Source organism: Chelmon rostratus, chromosome 7, assembly GCF_017976325.1.
Source record: "Chelmon rostratus isolate fCheRos1 chromosome 7, fCheRos1.pri, whole genome shotgun sequence".
NCBI classification, from domain to species: domain Eukaryota; kingdom Metazoa; phylum Chordata; class Actinopteri; order Chaetodontiformes; family Chaetodontidae; genus Chelmon; species Chelmon rostratus.
The window spans coordinates 23,004,066-23,026,681 of NC_055664.1; the positions used below are offsets into that span (position 1 = coordinate 23,004,066).

The 22,616-nt window shown below is 42.9% G+C and overlaps 1 protein-coding gene across 1 annotated transcript in view; it reads right to left on the reverse strand.

Annotated features, from left to right (window-relative positions):
• Window positions 1-16,674: 16,674 nt before the first annotated feature.
• LOC121609268 (protocadherin-16-like) overlaps window positions 16,675-22,616 on the reverse strand; it is a 70,514-nt gene continuing 64,572 nt past the window's right edge. The window contains exons 18-20 of the mRNA XM_041940854.1: window positions 22,129-22,415; window positions 21,872-22,013; window positions 16,675-21,346 (exon numbers count right to left, since the gene is read on the reverse strand). Coding sequence (XP_041796788.1) covers window positions 18,756-21,346; window positions 21,872-22,013; window positions 22,129-22,415 — 3,020 coding nt within the window. The 3' untranslated portion in view covers window positions 16,675-18,755. The remainder of the gene's footprint in view (window positions 21,347-21,871; window positions 22,014-22,128; window positions 22,416-22,616) is intronic.

The window sequence follows — 22,616 nt, forward strand, 5'->3', positions numbered from 1 at the left end:
GGCCTTAAAATGCTTTCAGATGTTCTTTTGGTGACTTTGAGCTTTTTGTATTCAGTGGCTAACTTAAGCTTCTGTTAGATTATCACGTCAACACACTTAATTTAAATTATTATACAATATTATTTTTCTATAGTTGTTGTGCAGCATATACTGTATTGCTCCCAATCTTTCACTTTCACTGTCTAATTTATACTGTTTCAGTGATGTTTAATTATTCAGCTTACTTATTTTATAAGACTTGTGGGTTCCAAAAGCCTTTTGTGAGACCACTGACAAATAACCAGCAGAATGGTGGTCATAAAAACTTCCCATGTTGCCATATGGTGACAAAACTAACACTGAGTCTTTTCCACAACTGTTTCCATTTAAAACATTATGAAAGACACATCCTCATTTCTGCAGTGTAATAAACAATTCACCATGCAGCTATATTGCCTTTCATTTTGTGCAGAAAGCAATTGCTCATCTAAACCTACAGCTTTATTTGGAACCACCTACTACATGAACACAGTATGCACTATGTACTACATGTACATACTACATTTCGTCGTAGTATGCTCCCACAGCAACAGCTGCCTAATTCCACTAACATTTGTCAAAAACAGCAGTATCAAAATTGAAAATATCTTTCATTGGTGAGCAGGAGCTTATAGACTTCTCAGCTCTGAAAACATTGGAGGACTTTTCTGATGCTGGACTGTACTGTAACCTTTTTCACAGCAGGTATTTTGTCTTGTCATGTCACGCAAAGCCCAGGTGAACCAAACTCAGCTCAGCTCAGTTCCATTAAGTGTCCTAGTAAGCCATGTCAGTCAGCCAGCATGCACGACACCAGGCCCCTTGATTTAGCTCACTTAAATGGATTGCAGGTGTTTTCAATATCATCAGTAACACCTGAGCTTTTCCTGCATGCCAAAATGTTCGTTAACCTTACCAGTCCAGTCAAAAATTAGCCTAAAAGGCCTATCATGCAGCTAAAATTGTAAAAAAAAAAAAAAAAAACCTAATCAATGATAAAACAGTTGGACCTTTGTCAATGGAACCAGACTGTTTTTGTCAGAGTGTTATTGATTTTTGGATTATTCTGAGACTTCAGCAGTGAGTTGCCTCAGTTTGTTTGTTGTTGGCTTGGATTGTATCTGCTGTTGTGACTATATCTTGAAATGATTTGCATCAATCAAATCAAAGGAAACTTGGCATTCCAACAATGCATCAATACAAACCTAAACTTTGCACTTGTGTAAATAGACAGGTTGAACATGTAACACTCTGATGGGCCCAAGATGGGAAGATGTTTTAAGAAATAGTCATAAGGTAAAAGTGAGTCAGAAGTCAAAATTTTGGAAACATTAGTTGGACCCTGCCAGAGGATCTCAAGCAGCAATCAGGCTTGTATGGACTTTTGCAATAGTAGTAGTAGTAAACACATCACAGATATAGACAGGAGTCTGATCAAGGATTTAAACACAAGCTTAAGTCATGCATTAGTTCAGCATTACTTAAGTGTATGATTTGCATCCTTATTATAACCTTTTTTATATATTGACAAGAAGGATTCTAAAAGAGCAATGCCAATGTATGATAGGCCATACAGTGAGAGTGGCAGTGGGTTACAGTGGAGAGTACACCCATCATTTATATAGTTGTAAACATGACAGTTTGAGTGGAATGAAGTTGGGTAAAGGAGCTCCCAGGGTTGGTTTTCAGTGCTGGTCCTCAGGGTTCTGAGTTCTGAATGTTTTGTTTAACGAAAGGTTGTTAATTACAGTAACTTGCATTTGCGTATCTTAGAAGGAAAACCAACAAAGCTCAAAGTTTCCCAGGAGGATAAGAACCCTCTGCTAAAGCATTGTGTCTATTTCTCAAGCTGAGAAAGGTTCCAGGAGTCATTGTGCAGTTTTATGCGAAAGTTTAAGTGTGGAAAGTTAAATGGATTTTTTTTTTTCAGCGAAAACATTTGAGCAGCATTTGGTGTGTACTGAATAAAAATGATAATGACAATAAGGGAAATCTAAGAGCTTTTAGCCGAGGAAGGCAGACTAATCGCTAACTCTGCAACTGAGCACCTTTGTACTAACATGCCCATTTATTGTTAGAAAACTCACCACTCGTCATTAAGCTGTGAGGATAGTAAGCCTTAGAAAAAAAAAAAAACACTTGGCAGCTAAGCACTGCCACATGTTCTCGATTTATCGTGTGCACCATAATAAATCCCCAAAGCGGTACAGAGTGTGTGTATTTGATATAAACATCATCGGGGATCATCATAAATTATTGTTGTCCCTTTGACTGCGTTATTGTACCCAACCTTTTCCCACAGCCAACTATCATATGTAAATGAGAGAAAGTGTGCAGTGACTGATGAGGTTAAGTATGTCAGTCCACTGTTCAAACCTCAAGGCTGACAGCTATGCTCATGTCTGGTGGGACCATGCTGGAATCCCTCCGGCTCAAAGAAAACAAAAACACAGTCGTGCTTTGCTGTGCTCCATGCCATCGACACAGAGCAGAAACACAATATTTAAAAGCCAGACCCTAAAAGCCAATGGGTCTAAACAAAGCTCCAGAAGTCTGTTTATCAGTCTGCTCGTCAGGTTTAAATCCAAATTGCCTGGAAGTTCCTTTCAGGTCTTAGTGTATTTTGATGTCAGGAGGCTAATTAGCATCAGGGATTTTTAATCAAGTACTTGAGTGGAAAATGTTCAGCTTTTTAAACAAATTTATAACAGTTACTGAGCCTATTGTCTGGCGCCAGCCCAATTATTGTAAATTTATCTATATTTCCCATTCTGCTTAGAGGGCCATCAATCACAAATGCATGAATCTGTCAACAAAAAAGGCTCATCATTTATCATCATTTATTAAGCGGTGAACAGCAGAGTGATTTCCTAGACGGTGGAAAGTTCGCACTGATCTGTGAAATAGCAGTCAGAGCTGTCACGATCATATGTTTGATTTTTACAACTGGGTACTCGGCAAATCTGAACATGATAAGATTTTAGCTGTTTAACAATGGAAGTCTGAGTGCAGTGTGCGTGTCTACGGCTGTAATCTGAAAAAGTTTGGTTGGAAAGAAATGTAATATCCTGTTGTGTGTTACCAGCTTTTACTGAGTTTAAGGTGCTCCCATATTTGGCACCCTAAACTGATAAACAGTATAGCCCACATGGTTTGCATGGTGATGGGATTTCATAGTCTTTATAATTACCAAACTTGCTTGCCTGATTCCTAATTTCTTTTTTTGTTGTCAGTTCTGCGTAAAGATGAACACATAAGTTATTGACATAGAGAATCTAATATTTTTCCAAAGTGAAACATGTACAGTTTAATATATGATAGTTTAATAAGAAGAGACATGAAAATGACTCATGTCTTCTTCTGGTCTTCTTACTTATGCCTGTCAGCGCATGTTTTCATAGTCCCAGATTTATGTCCCTTAGATGGATAGTGCTGGAAGGTGGAGATATCTGTAAAAGCAGGTGTTGAGTGCTGAGTTCCTCAGTTACAACAGTTGGACTTAAGTGTTGGTTTATCATACCAAATCTGTCTAGAAAGTATGTTTATGTGCCAGTATGAGGCCACTTTTCCTCTGGATACTTTATAATCTTTCTCCCTTGACACCTGTATACTCTACAGGAGATGCAGGTCGGATGATCATTATATGGGGAAACTTTTGAGATGTCAGTATATTCAGTGATTTTCTCTGAAACTGCCTGCAGCTATTCTTACTGTCGTGGTATAAAAAACAGTATTTCCCCATGATTCTGTGATTCTCTAAGAAGAAGGGAGCTGGAATCAGTTTGCATTACGTCAATCAATCAGACTCTCCAATGGTTTTAACCAACCCTGAGCCAGATTCCCATAGAGATATTGAACTAAAGAAAATAATCCCAACTCTCACTAACAAGGTTAGATCAACATGGAAAATTTTCTAGCTAAATGGGACAATAAAACAATTTCTATTCGAACCTCAAGCAATGTTGTGAGGTTAAATTAGTTTTTGGCTTGGGCTTAGCTAAGCACAGAGAGAGGAGGCAGTGATCATGCTGCTTCACCTTTTCCCAAACCTTCACCAAACCTGTTTTTTTTTCTGTCCCTTTTCTTCATCTTTTTGATCAAATTTGATTTCTCCAGTCACTTTGGATTGGATTGATTTGATCCACTTGATTCTGCTTAAAAGAAAAAGCATTTCTTAGAAAAAGACATCACCCACATGTTGCTCAGCTGAGACTGTCTGTCAAATGAGGTTGCAGGAATGTGATGGGGTAGTTTATTTACCCACTACATATACAAGAAAGCACTCAGTAGACTGCAGACCTGGAGTTCTTGTTGTTCAAGTCAAAGTTTAACCTGAATGTGCTGCCAGACAAAAATCAATCAATACTAACATCAATACGTTTTTCCCTCCAGTTTGGAGCCTGATCATGCACAGCAAATGTTGTGTGTTTAGGAGTTAAGGGTCAGGAGGTACCCTCATTTGAAAATTAAAGGGCTGGTCTGATAGTAGTGTGTGAGGAATAATACCAGGGACTCCAGAATTACTAGTTTTCGTTGTTTTGGTAGCGTGTACATGCACTACAAATTTCTTTTAGAGGTGTATATGCACCAGCAATGACAATTTTGCCTTTCAGACTTTATAAGCGGGTAACCATAAATTTAGGCTTGGATAGTCCAAACTGATATTGTACATCAAGATATTTAGCCATGTACTGCTTTTTAGTATATTGAAATAGAAAAAGAGGCTTTTGTTTTGACGGAATCAGTTGAGGGCACAGTGGTTTTCCTAAGTCTCTACAAGAAATTTCCCATCACAGAATCAGTGATGGGAAACACTTCGTCATCAGCGCAGCAGCACACTGCTGTGACTCATTATACTCTACAACCACAAAGCTCTCCATTTGCATTCATGCCATTCTACGTTGACCTGTCAGACTAACAGACTGCAGCATCTCTTGCCCAAATTGGCATAATTACAACTGTTGTCATTCTAAACTCAGATTAGTTGTTAGCCTTAATAGCCTAACATTAAAGCCTTAAAAACAGTTACATCATCATCATTTTAATTTATAACAGTATTTCGCAGACAAGATCTGACAAGCCCGGAGGCACAAGGTTTGAGGACTCAAGATGCAGACCACAGACAGCTCAGCAGAGTTTCAAAATAAAAGGTTTATTTAACTCAAAGCGCTCAGGATAAACAATGAATGGCAAACTGAAGGAGATACAAAGTACAACAGAAAACGCTAAGGATAACTGGAAAACTAGAAAATGAATAATCAAGCTCGAAGGCTGAGGCGATAACAAAGTAACAAACAAATATACCAAACTAGACTAGATGCAAAGTATCAAACAAAAGACCTTACAGGCAATACTGATAACTAGACTTACACAGACACGGATCAAGGACGCTAGAGAGCAAGGCAAGTACGAGACAAGGCACATGACAATCTGGCACAGGACAAAGGGAGACGCGGACTATATATACACGAGGTAACAATGAACAGGTGGAGACAATTAGGGCGGGGTAGACAATCAGACAGGCGGGAAACACACCGGGAAGTCAAGGGCCTGAAACGAGAGGAGAGTTAGGTTTCACAATAAAACAGGAAGTGTATGACAAGACATGACGCTAGTGAACAAAAACACTTAACAGATTTGACGAGACATGACAGTACCCCCCCCTCTAGGGCCGGCACCTGACGGCCCAGGGACATCGGGGTGTTGTGTGTTAAAGTCCTCTATAAGCGTTTTATCTACAATGAAGCTTGTGGGGACCCAGGATCTCTCCTCAGGACCATACCCCTCCCAGTCCACTAGATACTGGAATCCCCGTCCCCGACGGCGCACAGCGAGCAACTTTTTCACCGTGTAGACGGGGCCTCCATCTACTAGGCGAGGAGGTGGGGGTGGGTCGGTGGGGGGTACCAGGTTGCTTTCACGAACAGGTTTGAGTTTAGACACATGGAAAGTGGGGTGGACTCTCATGGACCTGGGGAGTTTCAATCGGACAGATACAGGGTTAATGACTTTGGATACTGCAAAGGGACCCACAAACCTGGGCGCCAGCTTCCGGGAATGCACATGGAGGGGAAGATCCTTGGTGGATAGCCAAACTTTCTGGCCCGGAACATACTGTGGTGCCGCTTTACGATGTCGATCCGCCACTGCCTTCACCCGTGCCTGGTTACGGCACAGCATGCTTCGTGCCGCTGCCCAAATGCGTCGACATCTTCTTACCAGGGCGTGGGCTGAAGGGACGGTCACCTCACGGTCGTTTACCTCAAACAGAGGGGGCTGATATCCATACACCACATGAAATGGAGACATTCCAGTGGCTGCTGTGGGAAGAGTGTTATGTGCATATTCCACCCAAGTAAGGTGGTCACTCCAGGAAGTTTGATTTTGGGAGACCAGGCAACGGAGGCAAGTTTCTAGGTCCTGATTCATTCGTTCACTCTGGCCATTGGATTGTGGGTGGTACCCGGATGTCAGGCTTACGGTAGCACCCAGCATCTGACAGAACTCTTTCCAGAAATTGGAGATAAATTGTGGCCCTCGGTCTGAAACAATGTCTTTAGGTAGTCCGTGTATGCGAAATATTTCCCTGATCATAACAGTAGCTGTGTCTTTGGCTGACGGTAGTTTGGGTAATGCAATAAAGTGGGCCATTTTGGAGAATCTGTCCACCACCGTGAGTATGGTTGTGTTACCTCTCGACGTGGGCAGGCCGGTGACAAAGTCCAGAGCGAGGTGTGTCCAGGGTCTCTGAGGGATAGGCAGGGGTTGAAGGAGTCCGGTCGGGTTTTGACGGAGAGTCTTGTTCCTGGAACAGATTGCACAAGCCTGCACATATTCCAAAATGTCTTTGTTCATGGTGGGCCACCAGAACCTTTGCCTGATCACATAACCTGTCCTTTTTACCCCCGGATGGCATGTAAGCAAGGATGTGTGTGCCCAATGGATCACCTGTGACCTCAGACGAGCCGGTACAAACAACCGGTCGCTGGGACAGCCTGCAGGGATTTCATCACCCTCAGTAGCTTGTTGCACATCCTTTTCTATCTGCCAGGAGACCCCTCCGACCACACAGTTCAGTGGTAGGATGGTTTCGGGCTCCTTGGCGGCCGGTTCCGGCTCGTAAAGTCGTGACAAGGCATCCGGTTTAGTGTTTTGAGACCCGGGCCTGTACGACAAAGTGAACCGGAACCGGCTGAAGAACAGCGCCCATCGGGCCTGTCTAGCATTGAGTCTCTTGGCAGTCTTAATATATTCTAAGTTTTTGTGGTCAGTCCACACTAGGAACGGCTGTTCTGCTCCCTCCAGCCAGTGCCGCCACTCTTCGAGAGCGGTCTTAACCGCTAATAGCTCCCTGTTGCCCACATCATATCTTCTTTCTGCCTGGTTTAGCTTGCGTGATAAATATGCACATGGGTGAATCTTATTGTCTTTAGCTGATCGTTGAGATAAAACTGCTCCTACCCCTTCGTTGGATGCGTCTACCTCGACCACGAACTGCCGTTGCGGGTCAGGTACCGTGAGGACAGGAGCGGAGATGAAGGCTGTTTTCAGACGCTGGAAGGCCGTCTCAGCCTCGGGAGACCACTGAAATACTGATTTGGCAGAGGTGAGAGCATGGAGAGGAGCAGCAACAGAGCTAAAGTTTCTGATGAATTTTCTGTAAAAATTAGCAAAGCCCAAGAACTGTTGTAATTTTTTCCTGTTAGTCGGAACTGGCCAGTTAGCCACCGCGCTCACTTTCTCTGGATCCATCTCAATCTGGTTCTTGGTGATCACATAGCCTAAGAATGACACCTGGTTAGCATGAAACTCACATTTTTCAGCTTTAACATACAAGTGGTGTTCAAGTAGGCGAGAGAGTATTTGGCGTACATGGCGCTGATGAGACTCCAAGTCAGGCGAGAATATCAGGATATCATCCAAATACACGAAAGCAAAGTCATTCAAATATTCTCTCAACACATCATTAACGTACCCTTGAAACACTGCTGGGGCATTCGTCAGTCCAAAAGGCATTACCAAATATTCGTAGTGTCCGCTGGGGGTATTGAACCCGGTTTTCCATTCGTCCCCTTCCCTGATGCGGATCAGGTGATAGGCGTTGCGAAGGTCCAGCTTGGTGAACCACTGGGCCTGTTGTAAGAGCTCAAAAGCAGAGGACATTAGCGGCAATGGATAGCGGTTCTTAACAGTGATATCGTTAAGCGGACTGTAGTCTATGCATGGCCTGAGGGACCCATCTTTTTTTCCAACGAAAAAAAACCCTGCCCCCGCGGGGGAGGATGAGGGTCGGATTATTCCGGACCTGAGCGAAGCTTGGATGTATTCATCCATCGCCTTACGCTCAGGCACCGAGAGTGAATAGAGTCTCCCCTTGGGGATGGGAGCTCCGGAGAGCAGCTCGATGGCGCAGTCTGAGGATCTGTGAGGAGGTAACGATGTTGCTTTATTCTTGTTGAAAACCTCCTTGAGATCCCAATAACACCGCGGCACCCGGGCCAAGTCCGGATACTGCTCACTCTCCTCCTTCGAAACGTCGATAGCTGCCATGCTCTGGGTCTCTATGCTGTGGACAGATAAGCATGGAGAATTTGTCATGCACTCCCTTCCCCACCCCAGGACTTTCCCAGTTTCCCAGTCTATGTGGGGGTTGTTTTTGCGAAGCCACGGCAAACCCAGAATGATCGAGTGTTGAGCTGAAACGAATAGGTGAAAACTGACAGTTTCTCTGTGTGCATTGTCTATGGTCAGCTCACATGGTTCGGTGCAGTGAGTAATCTGAAATAGGAAACGCCCGTTCAAGGCGCTGGCGTTTATGGGCTGTGATAGCTTCTTAACGGCTACCTGTGAATCCCTGGCTAATTGCCAGTCCAAGAAATTTTCATCAGCCCCAGAGTCAATCAGTGCCTCTAAGTCACAAAACTTCTGATTTATTTTCAATGTTACCTTTGTCAATGCCCGAGGAGGATTCAGTCCAGGCTTACGGCTCACCAGCGACCTCCTTTCAGTTGGTGAGCCTGCTCTTTTACCTGGCAGGTTGCCAAGAGGTGGCCTTGTTCACCGCAGTAGAAGCAGGCGTTTTCCCTACGGCGGCGGCTCCTCTCTTCCGCCGTCAACCTGGTATGCCCAATTTGCATGGGCTCCTCCGTTCCAGGAGGCGGCGGTGTGGGCGTGAACAGCGGAGGCGCGGACTGCAGCTCGAAGCGGCGGTCCTCCTTCCTCGGAGGTTGTCTCCAGCCGTCTCCTCGGCGCGCGTTGTCCCACCGGCGATTCCTCTCCCGATCGCGTAGTCGAGAGTCGATCCGGATGGCCGTCGATATGATGGCTTCCAGATCCGAGGGCAGGTCCAGCGGAGCCAGCTGGTCCTTCAGCGCGTCGGACAGGCCGTGGACGAAGGCATCGTTTAATGCCGGGCTGTTCCACCCACTGTCGGCGGCGAGCCTGCGAAAGTCTATGGCATAGTCAACCACTCTGCGCTGACCCTGCCTCAGGCGCAGCAGCGCCCGGGAGGCGTCATGGGCTGGTGACTCATGATCAAAGATTTTGGACAGCATTTTGGAAAATGTCTTAACATCTTGACACATCATAGATTCTCTGGACCATTCGGCCGTGGCCCAGGCGGAAGCTCGCCCCGACAGGTGGGAGATCATGAATGCCACTTTGGATTGTTCATTTGGATACGCACCGGGATACTGCTTGAAATGCAAATCGCATTGCACCAGGAAGGATCTGCATCCACCGGAGTCTCCTGAGAATCTTTCCGGAGCAGCGAGGCGCGGAGCGGCCAAAGCTTGGTCGCGGACCGGCGGAATGGCGGTCGGCTCAGCGTGGGATTCTCCGACAGGTGAAGCAGCGTTGGCAAGGTGGATGTTCATCCGGTGGAATTGTTCTGTGAGTAGACTTATTTGTGCCATGGCTGATCTCTGTAACTCGCTCTGTCTGTCTGAGAGATCCTTTACTCCCTGCTGAATACTACGCAGCTGGTCCTCGTGCTGGTGGAGGAGGCTGCCCTGAGCTGTAAGAGCTGTTCTTAACTGGCTAGGGTCTGCTGAGTCCATGTTTGGCCAGATTGTACTGACAAGCCCGGAGGCACAAGGTTTGAGGACTCAAGATGCAGACCACAGACAGCTCAGCAGAGTTTCAAAATAAAAGGTTTATTTAACTCAAAGCGCTCAGGATAAACAATGAATGGCAAACTGAAGGAGATACAAAGTACAACAGAAAACGCTAAGGATAACTGGAAAACTAGAAAATGAATAATCAAGCTCGAAGGCTGAGGCGATAACAAAGTAACAAACAAATATACCAAACTAGACTAGATGCAAAGTATCAAACAAAAGACCTTACAGGCAATACTGATAACTAGACTTACACAGACACGGATCAAGGACGCTAGAGAGCAAGGCAAGTACGAGACAAGGCACATGACAATCTGGCACAGGACAAAGGGAGACGCGGACTATATATACACGAGGTAACAATGAACAGGTGGAGACAATTAGGGCGGGGTAGACAATCAGACAGGCGGGAAACACACCGGGAAGTCAAGGGCCTGAAACGAGAGGAGAGTTAGGTTTCACAATAAAACAGGAAGTGTATGACAAGACATGACGCTAGTGAACAAAAACACTTAACAGATTTGACGAGACATGACAAGATCCAAAGCCTTTCTGTAGCCTCTTCTTAACAGTACAAAGGAAATCGTAACTTGGCAAAAACAAACGTCTTCATCAACAATCATAGAGGACAACATATGCCACTTGTAAAATTATGCTGAACTCATGTTAATTGTGTCACTGTCAAATAAATTAAGGGGAGGATCTTTTTTTTTTTTTAAAGGGAATTCATTGTGCAGCTGGGAAATTTGTTGCTATCCAATGTCATCATTGTTTTGCAGTCGCAACAACTGTTTCAAACACACTGGTCAGAAATGTCAATGCTATGTCAAAGCACTGACTCCAGTTAAATGCACAAAATTCTGAGCTACTACAACCCTATATTGTAAATATACTGTTCTCCGAACAAGCCAAAACAGTAAAGAATATATATTCACATTTGTCAAACAATAAACACCTCATACATAATTTATTGAATTCCTATCTCAACGTCTGTCTCCTCCACAAACCGCTGTACACAATAACTGCAACAAATCATCAAGGCAGAATGGAATTAAGCCATGAGCATTGCAGTAAATGCTTCTGCAGCAGGCCTACCAAACAATGCCTGATGAAAATGAATTAACAATGAAGGACGAATTTAAATGCCGTAATTTAATCATGGCAAATTTAAGACAAAAGTTAGAAGGGGCGAAACAAATCAAAACAAAGTAAAGCCTGAAACACAAGCAGATGGCCTAGTAATGGGAAGCAGGTTGGGCTGGTTGCTAAGTGACAAAAGCTAAGATGAGGGTCCATAGTTTTGGCCGCAGTTTTGCAGGAAAAACACTTCTCCTCCCTAGTCTCAGCCACCCTCTTTCCCCATAGTGCTGTGGTTCTGACGCTGGCGGGGCAGGACAGGAGGCAGGCCTGGCCAAATGAGAAACAGACCCCCTTCACCCCAGTATTGCCTATTTCTCCCTGTGGCTTTTTTGTTTTGAAAGAAAAAAAGAACGCTCTCCAAAAATAGATTTGGGGCTCGCGTGCCAATGGGTTTTGAAACCTTTTTTTCCACTCCCTCTAGTCACGCAAGTAGCCTGGCAAGACCTTGAAGAGAGAGAAGGGGAAAAAACAGAACTCGTAAGAGACAAGACGATCAGAGGGGGGAAAAAAGTCTCTGTGGAGTGTTTGGAGAAAGGATTGTGGTAAGCTGAGGATGGAGCATCCCTGGAGCCTGGCCCTCTGTTGAGGGAACAAGGAGCGAAGACTTCCGTGCAAGCTGCAGGTATGAGAGGTTTATGGGTAATCCAAGCAGGAGCAGAGAGACCTCTCTCTGGTCTGGCCTCATTTTAACTGGACGGTAGCCTGGGCTTCTCCACAGAAGAGTCTGATCCTCACCAAAGGACCTGCAGACAAAGCAGCTCACACCCGAATGCAAAGATTCCCATTCCTTATGTGTGTAAACCCATATCCTTCACTGTGATTCACTTTATAATTGGCTGATCTCTGCAGCCGGTATTCATCTTTTTCTGTCACATCATATACTATGTCATCAAGATGAGATCACTGCCTAGATTATAAAAAGAGAGACATTATCTAGCCCTGGTTAACTACCTCTGAATGTCTGCCTATTTTGGTAGCTTCATTACAGAGAGTGCTTTTGAACATAAGACAGTGAGAAGGCCCCGTGGCGCAAGCTCTTCTGCAGAAGCCATGTTAAAACCATTATATCCTACAGTCGTTAAAGTCATTATGCCTTCAGTGCTACATAAGCTCTCTCCCGCTAAAGAGCATGAAATGCTTCTGGAACATCTGAGTAAGGGTTAATTTTTTGCTGCACAAAACTGTCAGTCCCCTGACAACATGTGGCACTGTGGTCAGTGATGGGTTTCTCTTGCATTTTTCTCAACACTGCACACATGTAGGCTTGAGTGTAAATTCACTTTCACATTGTCTGTGCTTTTCTTTATTTCAGTGATGTCAATCACACACTTTAAGGAGTAATTACCGGTTTCTTTTTGTACTCATCAACATACAAACAAACTCCAAATATGTCAAATGTCTCCCAATGCTTTCCCCGCTTTTTTTAAATCATTTCTTTCTCTCCACGTGTTCAACTATGCAATAACACAAGAAAGTGCTGCAAGAGAGCAACCTGTTTTGCAAAACCAAAAAAGGACAAAAGACCTTGCTACATTTCATTCATTACATTACAAGCCTTTGATAATTTTGAAGGCAGAGGTAGATCCTGTTCATTAGTTTGCAATTCCAAATCAACCAAACAGAATCTGAGTGGTACATTTTCTATGCAAGACAGGACATTTTTGAAAAGAGACCTTGAACATTCCTGGATTAACCTTAAAATTGTCATATTTCAGATTAATGCAGGTTAATGACGGGTAAGTATTTAGTTGCCAAGAATATTTTTGGACTGACCAAAGAATCTACAAGATTCTGTTAGAACTATATCACTGCGCCCATTTTCAGGTTGTCTATGAAATAAAATCTGAATTTTTAGTCATAACCATTAGTCATAACCAAGTAAGCAAAATTGCTTACTTGGTTATATAACGGATCCAGTTTGTAATTAATCCAAAGTGTAATTTTGCATAGCCAGACCTCAATCGTGTCACAGATGTTTGGAGAAATTCAAGCTCAACATTTGGCTGCTAAATGTTTGGGACATTATGTCTAATTCCATACTACATACTAATTGTATGCAAGTATAATGAGCAGTCCATCTCGAAACATTGTAGTTTCATCACGGCAGACCCACATCAATAATCATGGCCATCGTTACATAGCCTCGAGGCAGTGCATTTGGATTCTCTTAGCACCACTGTTGTCTTTTTCCTTATGAATTCTCCTTCACATCTTTCCTTGACCTCATAATGTTTTCCTTCTAGGTCATGGAAAAGTGTCAAAGAAAAGACATAGGAAGTAATTTTTTTTTTACTACTGACCAGACCTCAGAAAAAAAATGGAAACTCGTCCACTGGCATATGGGAAAGGACTCAATCGTGTATTTTAGCAGATTTACCCATGTTAAAAAAAACAACAACGCATATGTGCGTTAATTTTGGTGTAAAAGTAGTATTATACAGCTTTTTGCCTACAAAACTGAAACAAGCATTACCTGAATCTTGAAGCATCAAGCAATACCTCACAGATAAGGCTATCAGTAAAGAGCAGGATGCTGCCAGAGTAATACCTCATACTGTGTTGCAAGAAAAAGAGAATATTGCATCTATTCAGAAGGGTGTTATACTGGTAACAAAGGGAAATCATTCAACAATACATGAAATTAGTTTATTAGCATATTCTTTGATCAAACTGTGGAGCTGATCAATGTGAATAACAACACTTTTATTCTGCAGCAAACTCAAGGATTTCAAAGGCTGGATGATTCCTCTGTGAAAAAGCAGCTTTAAGCATGAACAGCATGAACGCAGGGAGCTCGATGACCACACAGAAATAGAATACAAATGACAAATGTACCTGTCAGCCTGGATGTTATTCTCACTTTCTTGTCCATCATGACTCTTAGTCATGATAACATTTCATTAACAACCTCCAGCATAGCAGTTTGGGAAATCTGAACGGCAAGGGCCACGTTAACTGGGGAAAAGTTTCCAAAAAACTTTTCTAACTATTTTCTTTGAGACCAGCTGAAAGTACAGATTCATGAATAGTAGCTCTGTTAGGAAACTACATTGCATAATTGATCCATTTCTTGGACTTACATGACATATTCATGCACATAGGCTTATTTATTTAAATCAGACTGAGGCTGTGGTTCACGTTTGATTTAGCTTGGATTCATGTTACAGCAGAATTAGCAAATTCAACAAAATGGTTTGATCGTTTCACACCATTTCAGTTTTAATTGACTTTCAATATGCAACAAAGAGAGAATCCAGCTGCAGGTTAATGACTCTATGCAGTTTGCTGCAACTTGTGATCAGTGACCCAATCAACATTAAGCCTGTTGGAGTCCATGTTTCACAAACCGCTACAATGGACTGTTACTGTTAACTGTTATCGACCAAAAATATGAGAATAACATCCAGGGTAAGAAATACAGGAATTTAAAGTAAACCAACTAACCAAGTAAACTGCAGGTTAGGAAGGATGGCAGAAAAAACTGCCAGATCAAGGATTTTATAATACCTTATAAGCATGACTGTATTGACAACTCTATACGAGCCAGAGGTTGAAGCAGTACCTCAGCGAAGGTAGCCTGGCACTGAAGATTGCATGTTAACAGAGCAGCCTCCTGTGTATCCACTTTGTGTTGACAGGAAAATGATAGATTTCACTTGGTTTACCCAGAGCCTTTAATTTAAGCTTTGAGTAATGACTTGGCTTATGCCCTCTTACTCATATCATCTGAGTTCCGTTGTGTATATACTGGCCTCTGATACTAGGTGCTCGGTTTGGGTCACAGCATTTATCTCATAACCTGAGTCCGCTATGACACTCGAGCTGAGTGTATCATCAACGACCTGCTCGGTTCAGCCAGCCCTGCCCATATTTCCAGCCCGGGCATAAAAAATACACATATGAATTCACCTCTCTGTGCGGGTGTGTGAGTGTGTGTGTAATCGCTCAGAATACCACAGGGTTTAGGTATCGGCTCCATAACCAGTCGAAGCAGGCCTTGGAGCGGGCAAACGGCGCTGGTCCAGTTTCAGCTCTGTTTCGTCAGGCAGCAGGAGTGTTGTCCAGCCTCAGGCAATATCAGTGTGATGCAATGAGTTCCCATGACAGGTGGGGTTGGAAACTAAAAAAATAACACTATTTAGTAATATTGTTGACATGCATGGATTCTAAAACGTGAAAAGAGAAGTAAGCTTTTTCTTATTAAACCACTTGAACCTTCTGCTGTTTGATGAGAAGTTCACTGGGGTAAAACATGTTATCGTAGTTTGTAGTCTTTTTGATGTTTTTGTTACATCATTGGATCATTTGAGAGCCTGTGCTAAGTTTTAAACATAAAGGCTTTATGTACAATACAAAAACATTCTAGTAATACTAAACCCTGATTGTATGCATGCAAATTTCTCAACTTTGCTTTACTTCATCATGCTGTTCTCATCAGTTATATGATCTGGGGAATAGAAATTGAGGGCAATTAGTAGAAACTACAAAACGGACTGACATTTCTAAAGTAGCATAATAAATTTGAGATTTGAGCAGGGGGTTGGTGTGGTCAGTCTTACATGATGAATCACGTCTGAGCTGCCAAACATATTGTGAATGAATCTTTTGGCAAAATAGATGAATTGGCATTAGAACAGAAAGGCAGGATGGAAATGGGACTGGCTTTATGTTGAAGTGGTGCTAATTTAAGCAAACAAATATACGAATGGAACAAGGCTGATCTGAGGAAGCAGCTGATGGTTTCTTATGGTTTCCAGTGGGTTCCATTTCAAAGTCTTGTGTATCGTGAACACTAACTGGATGTAAAGAAATGTGTATTTCCATAGCTACTCTTAATAGAAAGACAGGCATCTGCAAAGCCATTACTTTAAATGACTATTGTGACTGTGTTACATCATATATACCTATCACGGTCTAAATAACACTTAATGACTATCATTAAATGAAATATTGTTCATTTGAGATATGTTTTCTTAGGATTGGGACAATACTGGGACTGGCCCACATTCGTGCATTTATCCAATAGAGAGCTCACATTTATGCAAGGTTACAGATTACAAAGTAACACTTGTGACTTTAGCTGTATTTAGATTTTGGAGGCTTGGGATGCAGGAAAATACAGTTGGGCTCTCAATAATCCATCAGTGTTCAGAGGAGCCAAATTTATAAATCTTCAGGGTGGAACACTGGTCATGACTTGTGCTGGGCAAATGTCATGTCACCCAAAATCATACATATCTGAATTGCACGTAATAACTATTATCACATGATTCATTTTCATACACTACCATTATTCTGAGCTGAGAGAGATGTGACAGAGGCAACAGTGAGTTCACATAAGTACTTTAATCAGGCACTTTTTGCTCAAAACATTTCTCTGGAGCCTAGAATATGTGTGGACATTTGGAGGAATTTCTCTTCTATGGCACCAACATATGCACAGTTTGGACACACATGAAACGTAAGTGGCAGGTAACACTGTTCAATACAAAACAATACAAACAACAAGGTACCTTCATTCTATCAAATAGGTAGTGTTCATGTATGTTTGGCCATGGTCAAAATAGCATCCTTGTTAAATAATTTACCAAGCCTCTCAGCTTCTGAAGTCTACCAATATAATAAATAAAAAATATTGTAGAAAGTTAGCGTTGCTTAGGACAATGTTATTGAGGGTCTCAAACAGAGGGTTTAAGCAAAATAAAAAATACAAATAGAGCAATCTGCATGTAAGCCATAGCAGGGCTCCAGGTAATTATTAATGCAACTTTACACATTATTCTATTTTGTAAAGGCTGCCGACAAAAAACAAGAATGATCATGAACGTATTTATGATGTAGGCATCTGTGTAAGAGCATTATGTGAATTATGGCTAAACATGTACATCACATGAATTTTTTTCTCTCTCATTGATTAGGAAACATTCTCTGGTGTTTGAACATTCATAAATATACACTTTTTTTCATACTTCCATCATACAGTATGTAACATTTGTTAGTATTAGTTTTAATCCGTATAGTATTCTTTATAGTGCTATTGAAAAGAGGGGACAAATGTGGTCCACAATAACATTCATTATTGTTTAGTCTAAATCTATACAGAAAAAAAATAAAAAATCTGGACAAAAAAAAGAAAAAACCTGCAAATGTCAGTGTCATGATAGCACTGATTTAGAGCTTAAAGGCAGAATGAGCAGGATTTGTTGGTTGCAGTTTGTAAACACAACATTCTCGTCCTCCCCAGCTTGTAGCTTCCTCTTGGATGCATGCTTACAATCTGGCACCTGGTCACTACGTTTATGAAGAGTCGCGCCTCACACCCTGCTCGCTGTTATTGGCTGCAGGCTACACACCCACTGCCCTAAGGTTGACACCCAGAAATGTCCTGATGACAACAGAACACAAACCTACAGGCAGGAGGGCAGGGTCTATGCAGATCCAGACTCCAACACACACTTCTAGTGGGTCATGATTGAGAGGGATTATTTTCATATGAGTCGGTACATTGTTTTTTCATTCTGCCTTTAAGTAATGTGTCTTAAATATTTTATTAAGGAACATTAGATGAGTGGACAAATGACCAAGATCTGCTTACATTCTCTGGAATGATTAAGCTGCTGATAGAGCAAACTATTCTACATTTACCACATAGCTGCTCAATGTTCTCCCTCACATGAATTATTATCACAATGCAAAATGAAAGCAGTAAGGCTCGTTGTGACAAATTAAAGCCAGGGCACCTGAAGGACAGGATCATTGGATGGCACATTTCATTTTCCTCTGCAGAAAATGAGGGGACTTGCGCTGAGGAACTTTTAAGCAATTTCACATTCACAATTACCTTTTGATGTGAGATCAAACACGGGATTCGCAGAAAATCTGATCACACAATACTCTATTCTGACTGATGTTTCATTTGTTCGAGAAAGGCTGTCTCGTCCTCGATAAATATTTACAATAATCTGTTACAAAAATCCCAATTCATAAAGCATTAATGAAGAGCTTCATTTAAAAGCACAAGGTTAAGAATTACAAGAGATAAAACCAACTTACAGTACAAACATGTGTACAGTACAAGCAACAAATATACAAATATAGAAATATATTCTGAGGTTTTAGCAACCATCTGACACTTCGTCAGAAAACAAATGTAAGTATAAAAATATAGACAATGCTTTTGTACAAAATATTGACATCATGTATGAATCTTCATTTGAATGTGCAAATTAACACTGATCAACAGAAGTATAAGGAGTTTCTTTCACCCACACATAAAAAAGGCATAGTCCATTTTGGCCTGTTAGTCCTGTAGTTCAGTTTTTCTTCAGTAAGCACCGCAACTTCAACTATTTCAACTCTGTGTACTGTAAAAGAGAATAGTGTTGACTCATTTCAGGTTGCAGCCCCTGTGGTCATACAGTAGAACAAGTCTGGGACAGCAATGACTGTTAATTCACCCTTGAGATTTGCCTTTAAAATTTAAATCCTCAGCTCTGCCTCCTCGCTGTGTTCCAAATTGTGTTCAGTTGTGCTGATCATTGATGCAGAGGGGCCCTGTGAGACACTGAAGGGTGTGACTGCAGGAGAACGTGCTGCCAGCGGTGAAAGAGAGGGGGAGAAACTTGGGGACATGGCGACCGAGGAGATGGATCCCTCGGCGCTGATGGGAGATCTTCGTAAAGAAGCCAGGTGGGGGAACGTCCTCCCTACAACTGGCTTTGGAGGTACAGTTTTGGCCCCGGGGTGGGCCACTGAGGTTATGAGAGGCGGGGGGTCGATTCTTGACTCGGCTTTTGCTTTTTGATGAAATGATCTCCGAGGATGAGGAGGAGCTGTTTCATCTTTTAAACGTGCTATTTCAGTAAAAACATTAGCTAAAGGTTGGAACTGGGGACACCAGTTTAGCAGGTAGTCCCAGTTATAGCTGCCCCTCAGCTCCTCATCACTGGCCACGATGGCCGTTAGGGAGCCGTCCACAGCAGGCTTTCCATCCTCTGGGAAAGTATAATCTTTAGGGTGGGAGATGCTAAGTCCCCGTCCCACTCCCACATACCCACCCCCCTCATCCCTGTAGACTGGCACCTGGCCAGCTATTAAAGTACCACTCAGACTGCCCAGTTTCTTCCCTCTGAACCAGTCTATTGAAGGCTCACAGGACACATCTGATAGCTGATCTGCATCCTGCTGGATTCCAGAGTCCGGACCTCGGGCAGAGATGCGCTCCTGCATGGAGGAGGAGATACTTGATACTCGAGGGTATTCATTGATCATTCTGATCTCATCATCCTCTGCTGCCTCTGCCTCCGCAGAGCCACGACCACTGGAGTGGGAGGGGTCCAGGGATCCTCCACGAGTGTACGGACCCCCACTGCTGCCACTCTGATCAGTCGTGTATCCGGGAAGGGCCTGATGATAAATCATTTCATTTGCTGATATCTTTGTTTCCTCAAGCTTGTGCAGCATGGTGCCTGACGCTGGTGTTCGTCCATGTGCCTTTTGTTCCTTTTTCCGACGTCTTAATTTAACAAAAAATAATGCCACAGCAATTATTATTAGTATGACTATGGTTCCAAGTGAAACTGCTATGACGCTGATGAGCAGCATATTCATGTCTGTGTTGAGACCAAAAGTTGTATGGGTCACATCTACGGTAACCTTGGCCACTGCAACGCGGGATGTCTCCAGAGGACTGTGAGCAGTCACGTCCAGTGTCATTACACGCACCTCCCTTTTAGAGCGACTCACGTGTCTACTGTAGCTGTCCATCTTTAAGGAAATGGCTCCTGTTGATTTATTGACTTCAAAATAAGGCGAACTGTCTGCTAGAGTGTAGAGGACAATGCCATCCACGCCTCCGTCCTCATCTCTCGCTTGTACTTTGCCAATGATCTGACCTTTCTTTGCTCCTTCAGGCACTTCGAATGAGAACTCTGAGGAGGTGAAAACAGGATCATATTCATCCTCCCCTGTAACATAAATCTGCACTGTTACAGTAGCAGAATAGTTGCTAGCATCCATGGCAACAGCCACAAAATGGAAGGAGTTTACCTTCTCAAAGTCAAAAGTAGAGCGAGTCCATACTTCTCCAGATGTTTGGTTGATGAAGAAGGCCTCTCTTCCCTCTTTAGAGTTGTCAAACATGTAGTACCTTAACTGTCCAAAAACACCTCTGTCATGGTCGATTGCATGCAGCATGGTGACTAAGGCATTCTGGGGTTGGTTTTCCCTGATGCTTGCAGTCAATAGTTTGAGGGGAAAGAAAGGACGGTTATCGTTGATGTCCTTCACCTCGATACTGACTGGAGCCAAAGCGTAGTGCCCTCGACCATCAGTGGCCTGGACAACAATCATATGGGACGACTGTCTCTCACTGTCCAGAGGTCTATGCAGCCTCAAAGCTCCAGTCCACCGGTCCACCTGGAAAAGATCTGTCTCGTCCCCTGAGCTTATGGAGTACTGCACCTCTCCATTTGGAGCAGAGTCTGGATCTGTTGCAGATAGATGCAGAATCTCTGTGCCTGCTGCTGCACCCTCACTCAGTACCACGCTGTACTCTGCTCGGCTGAAAGCCGGAGGGTTGTCATTGGCATCTGTAACACTGATGACAATAGGCACACTGGAGCTACGCTGAGGGATTCCACGGTCTGATACCACAACAGTCAAGTTATAACTTGGCACTGCCTCAAAGTCCAGCTCCTCCACCAGGATCAGGCTGCCGACTGTCTGGAAGCCCTGCCCCTCCAAGAAGCGCACACTGCTCTCAATCTGGAAGGTATTACCTGAGTTGCCACTGGCAATGGCAAAATCAAAACCACAATTGTCCCGGGACAGGTCTCCATCTACAGCTTCTAAGGTCAGAACAGTTGATCCAGGAAGCCCATCTTCAGACAGAGTGGCTCTGTATTCTGACTGGTGGAAGATGGGGGCGTTGTCGTTGACATCGGTCACTTGTACCTGGACAGTGGCAATGGATGAAAGCGATGGAGTCCCCTGGTCCCGCGCCTCAATTACCACAAGGATGGAGGGATTCTCGAAATCAAACTCTGTTTTTTGGTTGACGAACAGAGTACCTGTGAGGTTGACAAAGAACAGGTCTTAAAAAGAGCAAGTTGATTTTAACTTCTATCCAGAGTGCATTATTAATTATCAATTGTTCATTAAATATTGTGGTTTTGCATTAAATAATTAACAATGGATGATTTAAATAAATAATTTAATGACAATTACTTTTTGTAAACACTAGCAGGTTTGACACATTGTGTTGAAGGGAACAATATTTGAAGTAAAGGAATTGCATTTGAGAATAGGAGACAGAATAGCTTGAGGCAAAGAGACTCTTCTTTTATAACACACTTATTTTTAGATGCTATCTCAAGCAAAACATCTGAGGCAAATAACATTAAATCTGGCTTTCAATGACTTTTAATGAACAAAATGATTAAATCTTTTGAAATGCCTATTGCAAATATGTCCAAACTCCAAATTTGCATCCAAGAAAAGCTTTAGGGGATAACATTTTTATGAAGGGTAATTAAGGGGAGCTCTGGTTAGAAAACATTTAGAAAGAACCATCTCTGTGCACACAGTAGCCTTACCATTACTTGGGTCGATGTAGAAGACGCCCCTAGTTGATGACTTTACTCTGTAAGTTATTTTTCCATTATCCCCAAAGTCAATGTCAGTAGCTGTAACTGTGATGATTGCATTGCCTGCTGGGAGGTGCTCTGATACAGTTACCTAATGAGAAACACACAATATAAATATGTGCACATCCAATACAGATATTTTGACAATTCAGCAAACATGCTACTCTAGAATGTGGTGGTAAATGCAGGAGCGACAATAGCTGTACCTGATACAAGTCTTGAGTAAAGGTGGGGGCATTATCATTTACATCATCCACTAGCACAGTGAGGTTGGCCTCGCTTTGATGTTTAGAGTCAGACGAGCGGACGGTCAGAGTGTACCAAGTCCTTTTCTCATAGTCCAGCGGGCCAGTCAGTGATACTCCTCCTCCATAACGATGAATCCCAAACATGCCTTCACTGTTGGTATCCAGATGTAGAGTGTAGGAGAGGGCAGGCCCTGAGTCCACATCATTTCCTGTTACCTGGGTGATAACTGTGCCAATCAGAGTATCTGTATGTGTGTGATAATAAGGTTGGGGAGGCAGGAGAAGAAGAGTATACATTTAGGTCGCAGCTGGGAAAAAAAACAAACACTTTTTTCTCTTTATTAAGAAATATCCCGCTCTGAAAGCCTTCATCTAATAGACAGGAAATGAACAGAGGAACTTGGCAATAGCTTGTTTCATAATAGAGCTAGACTTTTCTCACTGAG